General features: G+C 41.8%; 1 protein-coding gene across 5 annotated transcripts in view; it reads left to right on the top strand.

Moving 5' to 3' along the window:
* The first annotated feature begins 287 nt into the window (after window positions 1-287).
* The window catches only part of suco (SUN domain containing ossification factor), a 119643-nt gene continuing 95799 nt past the window's right edge, over window positions 288-24131 (top strand). For all 5 annotated transcript variants that reach the window (XM_071345699.1, XM_071345701.1, XM_071345698.1 and 2 more), the window contains exon 1: window positions 288-550. In XM_071345699.1, coding sequence (XP_071201800.1) covers window positions 498-550 — 53 coding nt within the window. In that variant the 5' untranslated portion in view covers window positions 288-497. The remainder of the gene's footprint in view (window positions 551-24131) is intronic.

The raw sequence follows: 24131 nt of genomic DNA, 5'->3' as shown, positions 1-24131 counted from the left end.
GTTAAAAAAAGGTTGGATGGTAACGTTGGTGTCATCCAAAAATTGGTTATTAGTGGGGTGATTGTAGTCTAATCGGGTGGACTATTTCAGGTTTTGTATATTTTGCTTATCGTAAGCAAAATATATACGCGTTCCATGTCAGAACTTCCAACTCAGCTCAAGCAGAGGAAATGGCCCTTAGTACGTCACTACTTCTTGGTCGCTACCTGATCCTATTGGTGTACCGCAGTACTGCCCTAATGCTATTGGCTGAGAGGAGAACCTCAGGAAACCTTAGCAAAATCGAGCAGGGTAACAGAGCAACAGAAAGACAGCAAGGAGCGGCGAGGGGGATGACTGAATGAAAATTGGCCTAGCTACATCGACTGTAGTTTTAGGAAAGTGCCACCCTCCCTTAAATATTATCTATATTTTATAATCATCAAAGGTTATTTAAAAAAAATATATTGCTAGTAAAATCCTATAATAGCGAGGATGTTGGTTCCCGCGGGAAGATAATGAAGCGGTTGCGCGTTTTGTTCGTGTGCCTCATTGTAGCTGTCCTTTGCTGGTAAGCCCTTCTTAAATGCTTTTCATTGTGGTAGTAAATATAGCTTTTGACTGTCACGTTACGTCGAACAATTGACAGAACTCGAAAGCAGCATTGGAAAGCTGTTATACTGATATTATGACCTTGTCCTTTCGTGGTGTGGGATGCTTTTTTTGTCCCTCGAGACATTTTAAGGTAACACATATGTTGGCTAGCTCGCATCGTCAAGGGGGTGTGACTGGCTAGCTAACGTTAACACAAACAGGTGACGTTGGATAACGCCGTGTTGTTAAAAATCATTGTTGCTTAAAAAGAACACTGACAGATGTTGCTAACTCTATAGATTATTCAATCCTCTCATATGTTAAGCGAAGATAGCTGATGGTGTACCCTTCTGGCTAACTAGCTAATCTGTTTTCTCAACTCAGTCGTCCATGGCTTGTCAGGCACACCGATAATACACGTTTCTTCTAGTTGGTTTGACTAACAGTTACTGAACATTATGCTTTCCTCCTAATTAGACATAGCAGTTAGTTATATTAGAAGGTGGACATCTACTAGTATTTACTATTTTTCATAAGTGGTCCTGGTGCGGTACTTGACTAACATCTATAAATCAGCTATCTAGCTGTAAAACTTTCTATCCAGTTGCTTGTCTTGAGTTCTTACCAATGCAGAGAGGTAACACTGACAGGTGGTGGATTATCACTGGTCGACGTCCAGCATTGGTTAACCACGTATAAGAGCCACTGACGCAGCAGCTGACAATATCCAGGACTGGTTACAGGTGATTAGATGGTCAGTAGCATGCCAAGTTTCTCCAGATGGGTAGTTACAGATTGGATGCCAAATAATGTGATATAACCAAAGATTTTTGGTGTTCGTTACTGGGCATTACAGAAAACCCTCATACAAACAGCCGCCATAGATTTTTCAACTAACCTGTTCTTGGCAACACTTTCTTCATTCTCGATTCGGTGAAAATTGTATCTCAAATGTCAGTTTACAGTTGCAGGTGGTTCTATGAAAACCAGTGAAAAGAAAGATATTAAATACTTGTTTTGCCACACATCTAGCATTTCGCAGCGTCTTTGCAGGAAGCAGTCGTTTGTATGTGACGAGGCCATATGTAGAAATAGATGATAGCACGTCACACAGTGCGACCAAAACAAAGATCTACACACATGCATGGCATGTTTCACTGGATACAAAACATTACATTTATCTTTCTGAATTTTCTATAGTTTTTGTAAACCCACATGCAACTGGTAACTGACATTTGAGATACACTTTTCACTGAATCGAGGACAAAGAAAGTATTGCCAAGAACAGGTTAGTTTAAAAATCTATGGAAGCTAGGGTTGTCACAATACCAGTATCGCAATACTACAATACCTGATTTCCCATGGCAAAAAGGAACATGCAAAGCACACTAAACTCTTTGGTCCTTTAAAAAGCATACTGTATGTAAAATATTGTTGCTATAGCTTGGAAATAAACATGTGATTCTGGGTGACAACATAAGGCTGCATGTTTCCAGCATTAGGACTGTTTTTCCTCAGGAAATTAAGTCTGTTTAATGTTTCCTTTCCATGATACCACTGAGTATTGTTATACTGGTATCGTGATAACCCTAACTACACAGCTTGAAAAGAGACTACAGTGGCCTCCCGGGTGCCACCAGAGATTCTGGGTTCGAGCCTCACTGAGAATCTATATTGTGCACATTTTTAGCAGTCCAGCAGTACATTTTTTTACACTATAGAAAGGTCCATTATGGTTTTCTATAATGTAAATATGTGACTGCAGTATGCCCCCTATCAGTAAAGTGGTGCTTTGAGTATTAGTGCTGTGAGATTGATTGCATGTAGTTAAATAAATGGCTTTACTGTTCTCAAACATGCCTTTGAACTGTAAACAGACAGACTAGATGTATGTAGGACTGTGGCGGTCCCAAAATTTCATCAGCTAGTGATTGTCAAGCAAATAACTGTCGGTCTCATGGTAAGTGACCCTTAATTAGGAAACACATTTAGCATGTCCTGGCCTACAAGCCATTTTTAAAAAGTCTAATGAATCCATGTAATATACAGTTGAAGTCGGAAGTTTAGATACACCTTAGCCAAATACATTTTAACTCAATTTTTCAGAATTCCTGACATTTAATCCTAGTAAGAATTCCCTGTCTTAGGTCAGTTAGGATCACCACTTTGTTTTAAGAATGTGAAATTTCAGAATAATAGTAGAGAGAATGATTATTTCAGCTATTATTTCTTTCATCACATTCCCAGTGTGTCAGAAGTTTACATACACTCAATTAGTATTTGGTAGCATTGCCTTTAGATTGTTTAACTTGGGTCAAATGTTTCGGGTAGCCTTCCACAAGCTTCCCACAATAAGTTGGGTTAATTTTGGCCCATTCCTCCTGACAGAGCTGGTGTAACTGAGTCAGGTTTGTAGGCCTCCTTGCTCGCACACGCTTTTTCAGTCCTGCCCACAAATTTTCTATGGGATTGAGGTCAGGGCTTTGTGATGGCCACTCCAATACCTTGACTTTGTTGTCCTTAAGCCATTTTGCCACAACTTTGGAAGTATGCTTGGGGTCATTGTCCATTTGGAAGACCCATTTGCGACCAAGCTTTAACTTCCTGACTGATGTTTTGAGATGTTTCTTCAATATATCCACATAATATTCCTTCCTCATGACGCCATCTATTTTGTGAAGTGCACCATTCCCTCCTGCAGTAAAGCTCCCCCACTACATAATGCTGCCACCCTCGTGCTTCACAGTTGGGATGGTGTTCAGCGGCTTGCAAGCCTCCCCCCTTTTCCTCCAAACATAACGATGGTCATTATGGCCAAACAGTTCTATTTTTGTTTCATCAGACCAGAGGACATTTTCCCAAAAAGTACGATCTCCATGTCTCCATGTGTCTCCATGTGCAGTTGCAAACCGTAGCTGTAGTTTTTATGGCGGGTTTGGAGCTGAGCAGTCTATCAGATTATGTCGATATAGGACTCATTTTACTGTGGATATAGATACTTTTGTACACGTTTCCTCTAGCATCTTCACAAGGTCCTTTGCTGTTGTTCTGGGAATGATTTGCACTTTTCGCACCAAAGTACGTTCAACTCCGACTTCCGGCGCCGAACAGGATGGCTGCCTCGCTTCGCGTTCCTTGGAAAATATGCAGTATTTTGTTTTTCTATGTGTTATTTCTTACATTGGTACCCCGGGTGATCTTAAGTTTCATTACATACAGCCGGGAGGAACTACTGAATATACGATTAACGTCAACTAACCACCCTTCCTACCAGGAATATGACTTTCCCGAAACGGATCCAGTGTCTTGCCTTCCACCCAATACAATGGACCTGATCCCAGCCGGCGAAGCTACACGACGCCGAAAAAGGGGCAAACGTAGCGGTCTCCTGGTCAGGCTTCGGAGACGAGCACATCGCGCTCCACTCCCTAGCATACTACTCGCCAATGTCCAGTCTCTTGAGAATAAGGTCGATGAAATCCGAGCACGGGTAACATTCGAGAGAGACATCAGGGATTGCAACGTGCTCTGCTTCACGGAAACATGGCTAACTGAAAAGACGCTAACGGAGTCGGTGCAGCCAGCTGGTTTCTTCACGCATCGCGCAGACAGAAACATACATCTTTCTGGTAAGAAGAGGGGCGGGGGGGTATGCCTCATGGTTAACGAGACGTGGTGTGACCATCATAACAACACTCAGGAACTAAAGTCATTCTGTTCACCTGATCTAGAACTCCTCACAATCAAATGTAGACCGCATTATCTACCAAGGGAATTCACTTCGGTCATAATCACAGCCGTATATATTCCCCCCCAAGCAGACACATCGATGGCCCTGAACGAACTCTATCTGACTCTCTGTAAACTGGAAACCACACACCCTGAGGCTGCATTCATCGTAGCTGGGGATTTTAACAAGGCTAATCTAAAAACAAAACTCCCTAAATTCTATCAGCACATCGATTGTCCGACCAGGGCTGGCAGAACTCTGGACCATTGTTATACTAACTTCCGCGACGCATATAAGGCCCTCCCCCGCCCTCCTTTCGGAAAAGCTGACCACGACTCCATTTTGTTGATTCCAGCCTACAAACAGAAATTAAAACTACAAGCTCCCGCGCTCAGGTCTGTTCAACGCTGGTCCGACCAATCTGAATCCACGCTTCAAGACTGCTTTGATCACGCGGATTGGAATATGTTCCGCACGGCGTCCAACAACAACAATGATGAATATGCAGATTCGGTGAGCGAGTTCATTAGGAAGTGCATTGACGATGTCGTACCCAGAGCAACGATTAAAACATTCCCAAACCAGAAACCGTGGATTAACGGCAGCATTCGCGTGAAACTGAAAGCGCGAACCACTGCTTTTAACCAGGGCAAGGTGACCGGAAACATGACCGAATACACACAGTGTAGCTATTCTCTCCGCAAGGCTATCAAACAGGCTAAGTCCCAGTACAGAGACAAAATTGAATCGCAATTCAACAGCTCAGACACAAGGGGTATGTGGCAGGGTCTACAGTCTATCACGGATTACAAAAAGAAAAGCAGCCCCGTCGCGGATCAGGATGTCTTGCTCCCAGACAGGCTAAATACCTTTTTTGCCCGCTTTGAGGATAATACAGTGCCACTGACACGGCCCACTACCAAAACCTGCGGGCTCTCCTTCACTGCAGCCGAGGTGAGTAAAACATTTAAACGTGTTAACCCTCGCAAGGCTGCAGGCCCAGACGGCATTCCCAGCCGCGTCCTCAGAGCATGCGCAGACCAGCTGGCTGGTGTGTTTACGGACATATTCAATCAATCCTTAGCCCAGTCTGCTGTTCCCACATGCTTCAAGAGGGCCACCATTGTTCCTGTTCCCAAGAAAGCTAAGGTAACTGAGCTAAACGACTACCGCCCCGTAGCACTCACTTCCGTCATCATGAAGTGCTTTGAGAGACTAGTCAAGGACCATATCACCTCCACCCTACCGGACACCCTAGACCCACTCCAATTTGCTTACCGACCCAATAGGTCCACAGACGACGCAATCGCAACCACACTGCACACTGCCCTAACCCATCTGGACAAGAGGAATACCTATGTGAGAATGCTGTTCATCGACTACAGCTCAGCATTTAACACCATAGTACCCTCCAAACTCGTCATCAAGCTCGAGACCCTGGGCCTCGACCCCGCCCTGTGCAACTGGGTCCTGGACTTCCTGACGGGCCGCCCCCAGGTGGTGAGGGTAGGTAACAACATCTCCACCCCGCTGATCCTCAACACTGGGGCCCCACAAGGGTGCGTTCTGAGCCCTCTCCTGTACTCCCTGTTCACCCACGACTGCGTGGCCATGCACGCCTCCAACTCAATCATCAAGTTTGCGGACGACACTACAGTGGTAGACTTGATTACCAACAACGACGAGACGGCCTACAGGGAGGAGGTGAGGGCCCTCGGAGTGTGGTGTCAGGAAAATAACCTCACACTCAACGTCAACAAAACAAAGGAGATGATTGTGGACTTCAGGAAACAGCAGAGGGAGCGCCCCCCTATCCACATCGACGGGTCAGTAGTGGAGAAGGTGGAAAGTTTTAAGTTCCTCGGTGTACACATCACGGACAAACTGAATTGGTCCACCCACACAGACAGCGTTGTGAAGAAGGCGCAGCAGCGCCTCTTCAACCTCAGGAGGCTGAAGAAATTCGGCTTGTCACCAAAAGCACTCACAAACTTCTACAGATGCACAATCGAGAGCATCCTGTCGGGCTGTATCACCGCCTGGTACGGCAACTGCTCCGCACACAACCGTAAGGCTCTCCAGAGGGTAGTGAGGTCGGCAGAACGCATCACCCGGGGCAAACTACCTGCCCTCCAGGACACCTACACCACCCGATGTCACAGGAAGGCCATAAAGATCATCAAGGACAACAACCACCCAAGCCACTACCTGTTCACCCCGCTATCATCCAGAAGGCGAGGTCAGTACAGGTGCATCCAAGCAGGGACCGAGAGACTGAAAAACAGCTTCTATCTCAAGGCCATCAGACTGTTAAACAGCCACCACTAACATTTAGCGGCCGCTGCCAACAAACTGACTCAGCTCCAGCCACCTTAAAAATGGGAATTGATGGAAATTATGTAAAAATGTACCACCAGCCACTTTAAACAATGCCACCTAATATAATGTTTACATACCCTACATTACACATCTCTTATGTATATGTATATACTGTACTCTATATCATCTACTGCATCTTGCCATCTTATGTAATACATGGACCACTAGCCACTTTAAACTATGCCACTTTATGTTTACATACCCTACAGTACTCATCTCATAGGTATATACCGTACTCTATACCATCTACTGCACCTTGCCTATGCCGTCTGTACCATCACTCATTCATATATCTTTATGTACATATTCTTTATCCCTTTACACTTGCGTGTATAAGGTAGTAGTTGCGGAATTGTTAGGTTAGATTACTTGTTGTTATTACTGCATTGTCGGAACTAGAAGCACAAGCATTTCGCTACACTCGCATTAACATCTGCTAACCATGTGTATGTGACTAATAAATTTGATTTGATTTGATTTGAACTCTAGGAGACCGAATGCGTCTCCTTCCTGAGCGGTATGACGGCTGCGTGGTCCCCTGGTGTTTATACTATACTATATATACTATTGTTTGTACAGATGAATGTGGTACCTTCAGGCATTTGGAAATTGCTCCCAAAGATGAACAAGACTTGTGGAGGTCTACAATTTTGTTTCTGAGGTCTTGGCTGATTTATTTTGATTTTCCCATGATGTCAAGCAGAGGCACTGAGTTTGAAGGTAGGCCTTGAAATACATCCACAGGTACACCTCCAATTGACTCAGGCTAATTGACATCATTTATCAGAGGCTTCTAAAGCCATTACATAATTTTCTGGATTTTCCCAAGCTGTTTAAAGGCACATTCAACTTAGTGTATGTAAACTTCTGACCCACTGGAATTGTGATACGGTGAATTATAAGTAAAATAATCTGTCTGTAAACAATTGTTGGAAAAATGACTTGTGTCATGCACAAAGTAGATGTGCTAACTGACTTGCTAAAACTATAGTTTGTTAACTTCTCGAGGATAGGGGGCAGCATTTTCACATTTGGATGATAAGCGTGCCCAGAGTAAACTGTGTCCTACTCAGTCCCAGATGGTAATATATGCATATTATTATTAGTATTGGATAGAAAACACTCTGAAGTTTCTAAAACTGTTTGAATCATGTCTGTGACTATAACAACTTATTTGGCAGGCAAAACCCAGAGGACAAACCATTCAGAATTTTTATTTTTGAGGTCACTCTTTTCTTTTTTTTCTTCTTTTTAAAATATTTTAAAATAGATTTTATCCCCTTTTCTCCCCAATTTTCGTGGTATCCAATCGCTAGTAATTACTATCTTGTCTCATCGCTACAACTCCCGTACGGGCTCGGGAGAGACGAAGGTCGAAAGCCATGCGTCCTCCGAGGCACAACCCAACCAAGCCACACTGCTTCTTAACACAGCGCGCCTCCAACCCGGAAGTCAGTCGCACCAATGTGTCGGAGGAAACACCGTGCACCTGGTCCCCTTGGTTAGCGCGCACTGCGCCCGGCCCGCCACAGGAGTCACTGGAGCGCGATGAGACAAGGATATCCCTACCGGCCAAACCCTCCCTAACCCGGACGACGCTAGCCCAATTGTGCGTCGCCCCACGGACCTCCCGGTTGCGACAGAGCCTGGGCGCGAACCCAGAGACTCTGGTGGGAGGTCACTCTCTTTTCAATGGGGTTTCATTGGGAATCCAGATTTCTAAGGGACCTTCCTCCAGCTCCTATCGCTTCCACTGGATGTCAACAGTCTTTAGAAATTGGTTGAGGTTTTTCCTTTGAGAAATGAAGAGGTAGCCATGTTCAGAATGAGGCTCCAGTGAAGTGTACTGTTTGTTAGAGGCGCATGACCAGAAAGCATGCTACACATTGTTTTCCTCCGGTATTGAACACAAATCATCATGTCTTAAATTTTATAGATTATTTACGTTAAAAACACCTGAAGTTGTATTACAAAAGTAGTTTGGACAAAGCTTACAGGTAACTTTTGAGTTATTTTGTAGTCACGTTGTGCAAGTTGGAACCGGTGTTTTTCTGGATCAAACACGCCAAATAAATTTCAATTTTGGATATATATTGGCGGAATTAATCGAACAAAAGGACCATTTGTGATGTTTATGGGACATATTGGAGTGCCAACAGAAGAAGCTCGTCAAAGGTAAGGCATGAATTATATCTTTATTGCTGCGTTTTGTGTCGCGCCGGGAGGGTTGAAATATGGTCTGTGATTGTTAGCTGGGGTGCTTTCCTCAGATAATAGCTTTGTTTGCTTTCGCCGTAAAGAATTTTTGAAATCTGACACGTTGGCTGGATTCACAACAAGTGTAGCTTTAATTTGGTATATCAAATGTGTGATTTCATGAAAGTTTTTAATTTTTATAGTAATTTATTTGAATTTGGCGCTCTGCATTTTCACTGGATGTTGGCCAGGTGGGACGCTACCGTCCCACATATCCCAGAGAGGTTAGGTTTTAATGACTCCAACCTAAGTGTATGTAATCTTCCGACTTCAACTGTAGCCTACACCTTCACAATAAATCCATTATTTATTTTAGACGGGTCTAAACCAGCATGATATGAAGAAAATGTAGTCTATTTCAGAAGAAAAGAATAGCATACTTTGAGTTGTTCTTATGTGTCTATGCCAAATGGCTGTGGGCTACACTAGTGCTTTTAGCAGACAAGATTTGCTTATAATTCCGTGGCATTATTTTATAGAATGAAGAAAACAATTGAACAAAGCTGAATGAAATATAAATATTTTCTCCGAATGATTTGTCAGTCAGTGCGCACATGCGGCTGTTCTGTGTTGAGTGGTTAATAAAGAAATAGGTACTCCTATATGCTTAATTTAGAGTTATTAATGTAACTTTAGTTGTTCTACAAACGTAGGGCTATATGTTTATATTTCTACTAAATATTCCAAACATAGTCTGGGACAGTTGTTGGATGCGATAGATACCAAATTAATATAACCACAAGCATCAAAAAACCTGATTTTAAGCAGAGCCTGACGCAACAGGTGAGAATGTTTAGCTTAAAATGCTGATAAACTATTAGGCTATTTCTTCACATTGTAAGTGCAGGAATGTGCACATGGTTGTAGGTTATAAGTGCGAGTGTTACATTAGCCTAAAACACCATTATCAAAATTGACTGCAAATGCAGTTAAGTATGTAATGCTTTTATTACAAAGGTCCATTTTTATTGTGAAAATTATCTTCCCCAAACTTGAAACTCACTCCACTGTGTATGCATGTTAGCCTGTTCGGCTCTACACCCGTTGTAAAGTAGATTAATGTGCTTGATTTTAAGAAGTTATTTGGCCTCTTTAGTTGTCATACAAACCTTGAGATGTGCGGCTATGATTCTTATGCTGGGCATCATTCACAAGTGATAATATATAATATTGTTACCCATCAGACTATTCTTGATTTTTGTCTTGTCTTTACATATATTATTTAGTCTGTGACATTTTATTGAGATTGGACCATTGTCATGTACTTGTATTGAAACGGGGGCAGCCGGAAAAAGTACATGTCATCTATTCACTTAAATAGCGAATGGAGGACACTTTTTTTTTTTATATATTTTTTTTTTTGCCTGTGGTTTCTTTTCATACCAGCCAGGTAGGCCATACTCCTGTTGTAAATATAAGTAATGTGCTTAATATTAGGAAAGCTGAGAAATAAATATAGTAGGCCTAGCCTATAGAAAGCTGACGGGATCCTATTATTTTTTATAACGGCCATCACTCTGTTTTCTAGTCTATAAAAATGTTGCGCAGCATGATCTGATGGGCTCTCATTAAGTGTTTGATTATATTTTCAAATGCATTTGCATTGATGTCAGAGTGATTTACAGGGACAATAGAGTGTGGAGTACCAGGCAGTTAGCAAGTTTGGTAGGCTACTAATGACCATCAGCCGCATCAGAGCCTAATTAAGGTGACTAAAATGGTCATGTGGAATTTGACTGCTGTCATGACTCGTGACTGCCGGTGGGGCGATAATACGGTCACTGCAACAGCCTTAGATGTATGTATGAGTCAGGAGTTAAAAGGCTTTCATTGTTCTGCGCTTGCGTCAAAGTGAGTGAAGTTGTAACTTGTGGCTCCAATCCCCCCTAAAGTGAGGTTAGACTATAAGAAACAGACGTGAAAGGGTATGGCTGTGGGTTTTACCTTGGGAGAATCTCAATTGTGTGCTCCCCGCATCCTCTCCTTGCGACTTTCTCAAAACGCATTGGATGAGAGAGCCAGAGGTCCATCCTCCAATGAGTTTTGAGAAGGATGGGACGCGAGAAGTAGGCTATGCAATTTGAGATTCTCTCCTTGTGTATATACTAGAGGTCGATCGATTTATGATTTTTCAACAACGATACCGATTATTGGAGGAGCAAAAAAGGCCGATACAGATTAATCGGCCGATTTATTATTATTCTTTTTTTTTTAACATGAGTCTTCAATATTCCCAGGTAAGAAGTTTTAGGTTGTAGTTATTATAGCACTATTTCTCTCTATACGATTTGTATTTTTATATACCTTTGACTATTGGATGTTCTTATAGGAACTTTAGTATTGCCAGTGTAACAGTATAGCTTCCATCCCTCTCCTCGCCCCTACCTGGGCTCGAACCAGGAACACATCGACAACAGCCACCCTCGAAGCATCGTTACCCATGCAGAGCAAGGGGAACAACTATTCCAAGTCTCAGAGCGAGTGACGTTTGAAACGCTATTAGCGCGCACCCCGCTAACTAGCTAGCCATTTCACATCGGTTACACCAGCCTAATCTCGGGAGTTGATAGGCTTGAATTCATAAAAAGCAGAGCTGCTGGCAAAACGCACGAAAGTGCTGTTTGAATGAATGCTTACGAGCCTGCTGGTGCCCACCATCGCTCAGTCAGACTGCTCTTTCAAATATCAAATCATAGACTTAATTATAACATAACACACAGAAATGCAAGCCTTTTTTAATTAAAATGGTCAAATCTGGAAACTATCATTTCGAAAACAAAACGTTTATTCTTATAGTGAAATACGGAACCGTTCCGTATTTTATCAAACCGGTGGCAACCCTAAGTCTAAATATTGCTGTTACATTGCACAACCTTCAATGTTATGTCATAATTATGTAAAAATCTGGCAAATTAGTTTGCAACGAGCCAGGCGGCCCAAACTGTTGCATATACCCTGACTCTGCGTGCAATGAACGCAAGAGAAGTGACACAATTTTTCTAGTTAATATTGCCTGCTAACATTAATTTATTTTAAATAAATATGCAGGTTTAAAAAAAGATACTTCTGTGTATTGATTTTAAGAAAGGCATTGATGTTTATGGTTAGGTACATTCGTGCAAAGATTGTGCTTTTTTCGCAAATGCGCCTTTGTTATTAAATCATCACCCGTTTGGCAACGTAGGCTGTGATTTGATGATAAATTAACAGGCACCGCATTGATTATATGCAACGCAGGACAAGCTAGTTAACTACAAATGGTTGATGATATTACTAGGTTAACTAGTGATTATGTGAAGATTGATTGTTTTTTATAAGAAGTTTAATGCTAGCTAGCAACTTACCATGGCTCCTTGCTGCACTCGCATAACAGGTGGTCAGCCTGCCACGCAGTTTCCTTGTGGAATGCAATGTAATCGGCCATAATCGGTGTCCAAAAATGCCGATTACCGAATGTTATGAAAAATTGAAATCGGCCCTAATTAATCGGCCATGCCGATTAATCGGTCGACCTCTAGTATATACTCCTGTTCTTGTAGAGTTGAACTTCTACTGTTTTATTTAGGAAATTACAGCCCACACTAGTGCTAGAGAGTTGCCTTTACACTGTACTGTCTCAGAAGATTGACTTAGTCTTTCCATCTCTCCATCATTTGACTCATACCAGCTCAAGCACCTATTGGTAAGAAGAATTGAATCATTTGTATGAAATCATGTGCCATTCCTTTGTCCCATGTATTGTCTTGAGCCTTTCAAGCTTCAGCTGATTAGTTTTAGGCCGTTGAGTTTTAACTGCTGATGTTTTATTCATCATGACAAGACTGACACAGTTTGTTCATTAATAAATAAAACACAGAAATCTGCTGCAGAGTTTTCAGCCAAGCATGATGACTTCTGAGAAGCCTTGCTAATGGCAAACTTAGATTATATAGCTTTAAATGTAATTTATTAAGTTCTGTACCACTAGTTAGGTTCCTAGATTGAATTTAGTAATAAACTAATTGGTTAGTTACGCTAGTTTCTTATTCTGTTATCCTGATTCCCACCTAACTCGTGTTTTGAGCCTGTGGTCTATTTTGGTACACAGCCCTGGTCTCTCACATTACAGTGCATTTTAAGACCCCTGAGTATCCTAATCATGTTATGGAAAAATAATTATTAAATGAGGGGGTATATTATAATTTTATGGATTTTAATCATCTTTCCAGGTGAGTTTGATGCAAATATACCTGTTCACTACCATCTCCCTCCCATATAGTAGGTCATATCCATTAGGCAAACACAACCTGACTCATTTACTTACAATCATCTGAATTCCTTCATTTGTTAGTGAATATGGTGTGTTCTGGTAAAGCCTGGGGAGTTTTGAGTATTTGTGTGCATACGTGTGAAATAGGATGTGAGAGCGATAAAGGATATGTTTTTATTGTTATATTTAGCTCTACCTTTTCTGTTCTACCATGTCCTACCCAATCCTCTCTGTACTGAATGTCTGTGGAGAGGAGGAGCAGGCATGTCGTTGCCAATGTCAGTCAGCCAGCCCAGAGGGAAGTGAAGGGGTTAACTGTTTCCAGTCCTCTGCACTGCCCTCCCTGCTTGAACACAGAGACACGAAGGGAGAGAGCAACATAAAGGCAGCAGTAGGCCTAATGCAGTGTGCACCAACCAACCTTTTCTGAGTCAAGATCACATTCTAAGTCAAAATGCAAGCTGAGATCTACTGCTATGAATTTTGTTTTGCATGATGTCTATGCAACATTTAACATATTGAAAACAGTACTGTCGCAATGAGGTTTGTGCAGTAGGCTATATGTCCAATATGTTATCACTGCATATTGCAGGGCTAGACATTAACGCTTGCCCTGGACAAGTGGGTGGGGGGGGGATATAATTGTTAGACAAGAATATAGATATGTTATCCAAATGGACTACATTTTTTAATAATCATGAAAAAATCACTATCAAACAATTAGGCTACTCGGATCAGAATTGGATCAGTGTCCTGCAGATTAAATGTGTTTCACACTTTCCTCCCAATCTCTGCAGAGCGCATCAGAGTATAGTATTGTAGGCCTGCATTGACCGGCTCGAGAGAGGTCTTTCAATCATGCAGCGAGCCTACAGTAACTGCGTGTGCACATTTGTTGATATTCATTGCTAGTTAGTGAGTTATTTGCCCATTCATAATTTTTGGTCACCAATGAAAGTCCTGGAAAAGTAATGTTATGCGCATCACCTGAGTGTGCCATTGGGCACACGCAGACATAGCACATTGTAAAAAATCAGCTGCTTTATAGGACCTTGTTAAGCTGACTGGTTTGTTTGAGCAGGGTTGGACACCCAGTATCTCTCCAGATGGAGGGTTGAAGGACCATGTGTTTTATACAGTAGCCTATCAGTGCAGTATTTTACTTTGTGGGTGTGGTTAACTGCCTGGCTCAAGACCACAACGGCAGGAGATACTGTATAATACTTGGGATCAGAGACCAGCAGCCTTCCATTGTCAAAACCAGTGATGATAATGAATGTTCTTTTGTTAAGTGGTTTCTTGCATCATACAACACCATTTTCAGTCACATTTTTGGCCCACGTTGTTACTTAATTCTTTTTGGGGGAGGGGGGGGGGGGCTTTCGGACAAGTAAAAAATCTGTCCTACTCGTCCAAAAGTAGTTTAGAAAGAATAGTCAAGCTTTGTATTGGCTTTGCTTGAATCGCTCTACAAATGTATTGTTATTCAGACCGTTTCAAATATATATACATATATATATATATATAAACATAACCATTTTAGGTAGGCTATATGATCACACTGGTAATAGATCAGTTGTTGTATTGCTTGTGAGAGACAGCTGAGTGAGCATACGTTTAAATAATTAGCTCTTTTTTTTTACTGGGCTGATGGTGCCTGCTTCTGATGGTCAGTCTCAGTGGAGGGAGAGAGCAGCAGACTGAGGGTCCGCCTCTGAACATCCCTCCGCTCTGACCAAAAAGGGACGCTATCTTCCAGCTGATGGTGAAACTCGAGTTGCATCGCATTATTTCTACCTCCTGCACAAATTCATGTTGTTACTCCTATGAACAGAGAAAATGCAATATTACTCGATTATTAAAAAAGACCCAAGCCCATCCATACTTTCCTACTCATTCATTGGAGCTGCAGTGCTGGTTGTAGTGAGAGTGGTGTTGAATATAAAGTGTTGACAGAACTTAAACATGAACTCACTCATAAAAACAGCAGCTCTTCGCTGTATTCGTCTCTCTAGTCATGGTTCTAAAAGTTTTGAAATCTCACTGTATTAACTTTGGGGCTGCCGGGAAGGCAGAGTTTGTACCTACAGACACATTACATTTTAAAAAATGGGAACACTTTGCCTACCAGACGCACAGGGTAGCTAAACCAGGTGCACCTACCTGCAATATCGCACCCCCTCCTTTCCAAAAAGAGGAACGCAAGGCTTTATCTTTGTTTTACTGAAAGGTTTAGTGATCGACTAGGAATTCCTTGGAGATGGACTAGTCGATCACGATCGACCGGTTGGTGGCCACTGGGCAGACTGGGCGCTGCTCTGTTAGTACATCCTGTTTTCTGCACATCGGCCCTCTGCTCGAGATAGGACTATAAGAAGGGAGATCATTATTTGCAGTATATTGTGATCCCCGCATGCACACTACATGTGTTTTGTTGTTTGAATTTCTCTTATTGAGACATACATTATTAATACAAGGAGAAGAATACTCTTCCAAGGCAGATTGGGTTCCCAGTTTGGTGGGTGCCTGCTTTCACTATCCCACAGCAAACCTAATTACACACACTTGCTGGCATGATTACTAATGCAAACCCTTTAGCGTGCGGCTATTGGCTTCTCACCCCTCTGTGCCAATTCTCACCTCTGGCATGGAAAGAACAGGCAGCACAGCAGATGGAAGAATCCAATGGCCAGAAAGTTTTTACCATAGCAGGGAGTTTGTAGGAGTTGTGCTTACCTCCAGTGAGTTTGTGTTGGAGCTTGGGGGCCTGGTAAGGGTGAAGTGTGTTTCTATATGTCAAGGCCTGTCTCCCGTGGGGATTCTCGTCACATTTCACCTAACAAACCAGTAAGGCCCCATCAAGTCGCCCTGGAAATGCTTCCTGGAGCTGTGAGTCAGCTTATTGACTTTGCATTGTTACACACACACACACTGTGCTGTTTTACATTTCTACTAATGCTTCTAAGGCTATGTTTTCATTAATGGTAAATCAAGACCTGAAATGGCTGCGTGGACTCTGTCCTCTATAGGGTAAGGAGAGACCCTCATGGGCACTCAGTAACTAGCTGTCTCAGTGTTCAGAGGGGCGTAGCAGCATACGTGTATCTTCCACTAGGTTCACAGTCAACAGCAGAGCTGTATACATTAGCCCAGACCATTAATGTCAGCAGCACCAAGCTAAAGCACACACAGCTGCTCAGGGAAACACCGGATTTCAGTCTGCTAGGCTATATGCACACATTAATTTCAAGTTCCTTGGTATCCACATAACAAACAAACTATCATGGTCCAAACACACCAAGAGAGTTGTGAACACAACACCTTTTCTCACTCAGGAGACTGAAAAGATGTGGCATGGGTCCCCAGATCCTCTAAAAGATCTACAGCTGCACCACCACCTGGTATGGCAACTGCTCGGCATTCGACCATGAGGCGCTACAGAGGGTAGTGCGTCCTAGAGGTCGACCGATTATGATTTTTCAACACCGATACCAATTATTGGAGGACCCAAAAAAAAAATATATATATATATAATAATAACTAAAATAAATAAAACATATTAAAATTGGGTTTGTAATAATGACATTTACAACAATACTGAATTAACACTTATTTTAACTTCATATAATGCATCAATAAAATCAATTTAGCCTCAAATAAATAATGAAACATGTTCAATTTGGTTTAAATAATGCAAAAACAAAGTGTTGGAGAAGAAAGTAAAAGTGCAATATGTGCCATGTAAAAAAGCTAACGTTTAAGTTCCTTGCTCAGAACATGAGAACATATAAAAGCTGGTGGTTCCTTTTAACATGAGTCTTCAATATTCCCAGGTAAGAAGTTTTAGGTTGTAGTTATTATAGGACTATTTCTCTATACGATTTGTATTTTCATATACCTTTGACTTGGATGTTCTTATAGGCACTTTAGTATTGCCAGTGTAACAGTATAGCTTCCGTCTCTCTCCTCGCCCCTACCTGGGCTCCAACCAGGAACACATCGACAACAGCCACCCTCGAAGCATCGTTACCCATCGCTCCACAAAAGCTGCGAGGGGAACAACTACTCCAAGTCTCAGAGCAAGTGACGTCACCGATTGAAACGCGTTCACCCCGCTAACTAGCTAGCCATTTCACATTGGTTACACCAGCCTAATCTCGGGAGTTGATAGGCTTGAAGTCATAAACAGCTCAATGTTTGAAGCATTGTGAAGAGTTGCTGGCAAAACGCACGAAAGTGCTGTTTGAATGAATGCTTACGAGAGCCTGCTGCTGCCTACCATCGCTCAGTCAGACTGCTCTTTCAAATATCAAATCATAGACTTAATTATAACATAATAACACACAGAAATACGAGCCTTTGGTCATTTAATATGGTCGAATCCGGAAACTATAATTTCGAAAACAAAACGTTTATTATTTCAGTGAAATACGGAACCGTTCCGTATTTTATCTAATGGGTGGCATCCATAAGTCTAAATATTCCTGTTACATTGCACAACCTTCAATGTTATGTCATAATTACGTAAAATTCTGGCAAATTAGTTCGCAATGAGCCAGGCGGCCCAAACTTGCATATACCCTGATTGCGTGCAATGAACGCAAGAGAAGTGACACAATTTCACCTGGTTAATTTTGCCTGCTAACCTGGATTTCTTTTAGCTAAATATGCAGGTTTAAAAATATATACTTCTGTGTATTGATTTTAATAAAGGCATTGATGTTTATGGGTAGGTACAGTTGTGCAACGATTGTGCTTTTTTCGCAAATGTGCTTTTGTTAAAGCATCCCCCGTTTGGCGAAGTTGGCTATCTTTGTTAGGAAGAAATAGTCTTCACACAGTTCGCAACGAGCCAGGCGGCCCAAACTGCTGCATATACCCTGACTCTGTTGCAAGAGAAGTGACACAATTACCCTAGTTAAAAGAAATTCATGTTAGCAGGCAATATTTACTAAATATGCAGGTTTAAAAATATATACTTGTGTATTGATTTTAAGAAAGGCATTGATGTTTATGGTTAGGTACACATTGGAGTAACGACAGTCCTTTTTTGCGAATGCGCACCGCATCGATTATATGCAACGCAGGACACGCTAGATAAACTAGTAATATCATCAACCATGTGTAGTTGACTAGTGATTATGATTGATTTATTGTTTTTTTATAAGAGAAGTTTAATGCTAGCTAGCAACTTACCTTGGCTTCTTACTGCATTCGCGTAACAGGCAGGCTCCTCATGGAGTGCAATGTAAGGCAGGTGGTTAGAGCGTTGGACTAGTTAACCGTAAGGTTGCAAGATGGAATCCCAAGCTGACAAGGTAAAAATCTGTTGTTCTGCACCTGAACAAGGCAGTTAACTCACCGTTCCTAGACCGTCATTGAAAATATGAATGTGTTCTTAACTGACTTGCCTAGTTAAATAAAGGTGTAAAAGAATAAATAATCATTTAAAAAATCGGTGTTCAAAAATACCGATTTTTATGACAACTTGAAATTGTTCCTAATTAATTGGCCATTCCGATTAATAGGTCGACCTCTAGTGCATACGGCCCAGTACATCACTGGGTTCAAGCTTCCTGCCATCCAGGACCTATATACTAGGCGGTGTCAGAGGAAGGCCCAAAACATTGTCAAATATGTTTCCAGTCACCAAAGTCATAGACTGTTCTATCTGCTACCACAGTGCAAGCAGTAACGAAGTGCCAAATCTAGGTCCAAAAGGCTCCTAAACAGCATCTACTCCAAGCCATGAGACTGCTGAACAATTAATCAAATGGCCACGCCCCTTTGTTTTTACTCTGCTGCTACTTGCTGTCTATCATCAATGCATAGTCACTTTACCCCTACCTACATATACAAATTACCTCGACTAACCTGTACCCCCTCACATTGACTCTGTAACCCCTGTATATAGCCCTGTTATTGATATTTTTTTTCTTTTTATTCAATTTTTTTTTTTTTACTACAGTTTATTTTGTAAATATTTTCTTAACTCTATTTCTTGAACTGCATTGTTGGTTAAGTGCTTGTAAGTAAGAATTTCACTGTAAGGTCTACTACACCTGTTGTATTCAACCCATGCGAAAATGTGATTTTTTTATTTGAATATCGTAGCACCCTCTTGATTGGCCCCATTTTCTCTACATTGTATGGCAGTGTATGGCACCCTGCAGTCTATTCTTGGCTTATTATTTTTTCTATTTTTTTTCTATTCTGTTCTTTCACTTTAGATTCCTACACACTGTGATATATCTAATTTGGGAAGACGCAGTGAACCGTGTGTGAGGGAGAGAATCTCGTTCTCATCAGTCTTTCAGATTATCATGTAGACTGTCATCACTAATAAGATAATGGCCAGTTCAACTTTTGTGGCCCCAGATGGGAACCTGGGGTCTTAATACTAAAGAACCTCTAGCTCAATTGATTGGAACTTCTGGTAGACTTATGCAAGTTGCAACCTCGGTTGTGGATGTGATTTCCGTACTGGCCACACAAACACAACTGAACCTCACACATTTGCTGAATAAAACCTACAATGACCCTTCAGGCAAAGTTGAGATGTTGACAGTAGTTACTCTGAGCGTTAGTAACGGTATGACAACACCACTATATCCCAGGCCGGCTCAGCCAACCAGTTTAATTTCTTATCTATAGGCTGAGCTCTGCTGTACTGTATGGCTGTTTCCATCCTTGTGGCCGCCTCCTAGATCAGGCTTACCCACTGTATGCCCTTTGGTGTTGGATCACCTGCCTTATCGTATCTATATGGTGGAGTTTTCAGGCAATACTTCAATCAATAGTTACTAAACCAACTGATCAGATCCACAGGTTTAGCAAATATATAGTTTAGATACCCTGACTTGTTCACTTTGATTACTATTATTTAAACTTGCTTGAAACTTGATTTGATTTGACCATGCTGGTCATTTATGAACATTTGAACATCTTGTCCATGTTCTGTTATAATCTCCACCCGGCACAGCCAGAAGAGGACTGGCCACCCCTCATAGCCTGGTTCCTCTCTCGGTTTCTTCCTAGGTTTTGGCCTTTTCTAGAGTTTCTCCTAGCCACCGTGCTTCTACACCTGCATTGCTTGCTGTTTGGGGTATATCCGGGTTATAAGGTATATCCGTGTTACAAGTTCCAAAACCAAGGCTATAGTCTTGTGAAGACTTACAGAAAACGTTTGACCTCTGTCATTGCCAACAAAGGGTATATAACAAAGTATTGAGAAACTTTTGTTATTGACCAAATACTTATTTTCCACCATAATTTGCAAATAAATTCATAAAAAATCCTACAATGTGATTTTCTGGATTTTCTAATTTTGTCTGTCATAGTTGAAGTGTACCTATGATGAAAATTACAGGCCTCATCTTTTTAAGTAGGAGAACTTGCACAATTGGTGGCTGACTAAATACTTTTTTGCCCCACTGTATGTGTCTCTAATATGGTCATACATTTGGCGGGAGGTTAGGAAGTGCAGCTCAGTTTCCACCTCCATTTTGTGGGCAGTGTGCACATAGGCAGACCTGGCTCTCAAGAAAAGACGGGCTATGGCGGCCTTTCTCAATAGCAAGGCTATGCTCACTGAGTCTGTACATAGTCAAAGCTTTCCTTAAATTTGGGTCAGTCACAGTGGTCAGGTATTCTGCCACTGTGTACTCTCTGTTTAGGGTCAAATAGCATTCTAGTTTGCACAGTTTTTTTGTTAATTACTTGACACATTGGTAAGAATGATCCTTTTCTCATGATTTGGTTGGGTCTAATTCTGTTGCTGTCCCGGGGCTCTATGGGGTGTGTTTGTGAACCGAGCACCAGGACCAGCTTGCTTAGGGGACTCTTCTCCAGGTTCATCTCTCTGTAGGTGATGGCTTTGTTATGGAGGGTTTGAGAATCGCTTCCTTTTCGGTGGTTGTAGAATTTAATTGCTCTTTTCTGGATTTTGATAATTAGCCGTATCGGCCTAATTCTGCTCTGCATGCATTATTTGGTGTCTTACGGTGTACACGGAAATTTTTGTAGAATTCTGCATGCAGTTTCTCAATTTGGTGTTTGCCCCATTTTGTGATTTCTTGGTTGGTGAGCGAACCCCAGACCTCACAACTGTACATTTTATAATATGTTTTTCCCCCAACACCACTTCCCATCAATTTGTATAGCAGACCCTCATGTCAAATTGAGTCAGGCTTTTTTTTAAATCAACAAAGCATGAGAAGCTAGTTATTGAGGTTAAATTTATCTCCACTTTTATGGATTGGGGTGATCAGTCCTTGGTTCCAAATGTTGGGGAAGATGCCAGAGCTAAGGATGATGTTAAAGAGTTTAAGTATAGCCAATTGGACTCTTTGGTCTGTATATTTTCTCATTTTAATTTAGGATACCATCAACACCACAGGTCTTTTTGGGTTGGAGGGTTTGTGTTTTATCCTGTAGTTCATTCAAGGTAATTGGAGAATCCTGTGGGTTCTGGTAGTCTTTAATAGTTGATTCTAAGATTTTGTATTTGATCATGTATATGCTTTTGCTGTTTGTGCTTTGTTTTAGAGCCAAAACGATTGGATAGATAACTCTTTGTTGTTTGTTTAGTGTTTTCCAATGTTCCCAGAAGTGATTAGAGTCTATGGATTCTTCAATTACATTGAGCTGATTTCTGACGTGCTGTTCTTTCTTTTTCCGTAGTGTATTTCTGTATTGTTTTAGTGATTCACCATAGTGACGGCGTAGGCTCAGATTTTCTGGGTCTCTATGTTTTTGGTTGGATAGGTTTCTCAATTTCTTTCTTAGGTTTTTGCATTCTTCATCAAATCATTTTGTCATTGTTGTTAATTTTCTTAGGTCTTCTGTTTGAAATTTTGAGATTTGATAGGGAAGCTGACAGATCAAATATACTGTTATGATTTTCTACTGCCAAGTTTACACCTTCACTATTACAGTGGAACATTTTGTCCAGGAAGTTGTTTAAAAGGGGTTCAATTTGTTGTTTCCTAATTGTTTTTTGGTAGGTTTCCACAACATCATTCCTTCCATCTATAGCATTTCTTAATATTATTCAGTTCCATGATTGAGTTTTGCTCTGTTCAAGTAGACTGTGATTTTGCTGTGATCTGATAGGGTGTAAGTGGGCTGACTGTGAAAGCTCTGAGAGACTGAGTTGAGATCAGTGATGTAGTAGTCTACAGTACTACTGCCAAGGGATGGGCTATAGGTGTACCTACCATAGCAGTCCCCTCAAAGCCTACCATTGACTCTATACATACACAGTGCTGCAGGAGTTGTGACACATTTATGTTGTCGTAGTTGTGCCTAGGGGGGCATATGGGGGAGGGAATGCTATCATCTCCAGGTAGGTGTTTGTCCCCCTGTGTGCTGAGGGTGTCAGGTTCTTGTCCAGTTCTGGCATTTAGGTCGCCAAAGACTAGTACATGTCCCTGGGCCTGGAAATGATTGATTTCCCCCTCCAGGATGGAGAAGCTGTCTTCAATAAAGTATGGGGATTCTAGTGGGGGAATATAGCTAGGTCTGTTGAGATTTCCTTTTAAATTGCTAGCCTAATTTTCCTGTTTTGATTCATTTAATAGTGAGGTCTGCTCTATACCAAATTTGCACACCCCCTGAGTCCCTTGCCTGTTTTATTCCTGGTAGTTTGGTGGATGGGACTACCAGCTCTCTGTAACCTAAAGGGAAACCAGTGGGTCCATCTCCTCTATACCATCTTTCTTGGAGGATGACAATGTCTGTATTTCTGATTTATTTGGTGAAGTCCAGGTTCCTGCTCTTTAGGCCAAAGGCAGATGACCTCAGGCCTTGGATATTCCAGGATGAGATAGGGAAGGCTTTGTGTTCCATTAAGTGTCTTTTGGTCGTGTGGTTTGGCCTCAGGCCAGTAAGTGTGAGCAGAGCCTGCTGAGCATCTGGTACATGCCATTGGCTTGGGCTAGTGTAAGAGTGGGGGTTAGGCCTGTTTGCCTGCTCGTGGCCTGGGCGTATGTGACTTCAATGTTGAGGCCCTCTTTGCAGGAGTGGGGGGCATGGGGTGGGCAGGAAGGGCATAGTTCTGATCTGTGGGGGCCTAAATGGGACAGCACAGCAAGTAAGTGAAAGAAATAGGTTTTGATTGTTTTACTGGTAATGGGGACATGCGTAAATGCCAACAAAATATTGTTTTGTGTGTGTGTAACCTTTATTTAACTAGGCAAGTCAGTTAAGAACAAATTCTTATTTACAATGACAGCCTACCCCGGCCAAATCCGGATGATGCTGGGCCAATTGTGTGCCTCCCTATGGAACTCTCAATCACAGCCGGATGTGATACAGCCTGGATTCGAACCAAGGACCGTAGTGATGCCTCTTGCACTAAGATGCAGTGCCTTAGACCGATGCGTCCGTGTGTGTAACTATTTATCTGTACTAGAATGCTTAAAATGGCGCTAAAATGTTAGGTACCAGTTTTTTGGGAAAGGAAAATATTGGATATCGGTAGTGGCCAAAAATGTGATATTGGTGCAGCCCTAATTGCTATGGAATCTGTGAAAATAAAGACCATTCCACCCCAAAATGTATGGCTTGGAAGCTTAACACATTTTGAAGGGTTGAAGTGATATTTCAGCCATTGTCTAAAGATGAACTATTGGAGCCCAAAGAACATGTTGGCCATGATGATGACATAACTAATGAACTGCAGAGGTCTGAATAAGGCTATGTCATTATGGCACAGTCTTAATTGTCTGACATACTGCTGCAGAAAAGAGTGTTGACTCACATTAGTGCAGGGAACACACACACACTAGTGTACAGGTAATGTCCCAAAGCATGGCTCAGAATTTGCGTCATCAAATGCAAATGCGGTGAGCCAGCTGTGCGGTGAGCCAGCCTCTCTTCATCTCGTAGCAGTTTTGACAGTGCTGTGTAGAGAAGCATAATATCCTGTATGATATCCTAATC

Source organism: Salvelinus alpinus, chromosome 16, assembly GCF_045679555.1.
Source record: "Salvelinus alpinus chromosome 16, SLU_Salpinus.1, whole genome shotgun sequence".
NCBI lineage: Eukaryota > Metazoa > Chordata > Actinopteri > Salmoniformes > Salmonidae > Salvelinus > Salvelinus alpinus.
Note: the sequence above shows the minus strand (reverse complement) of the source record. Positions and strands in the feature narration are given on the sequence as shown.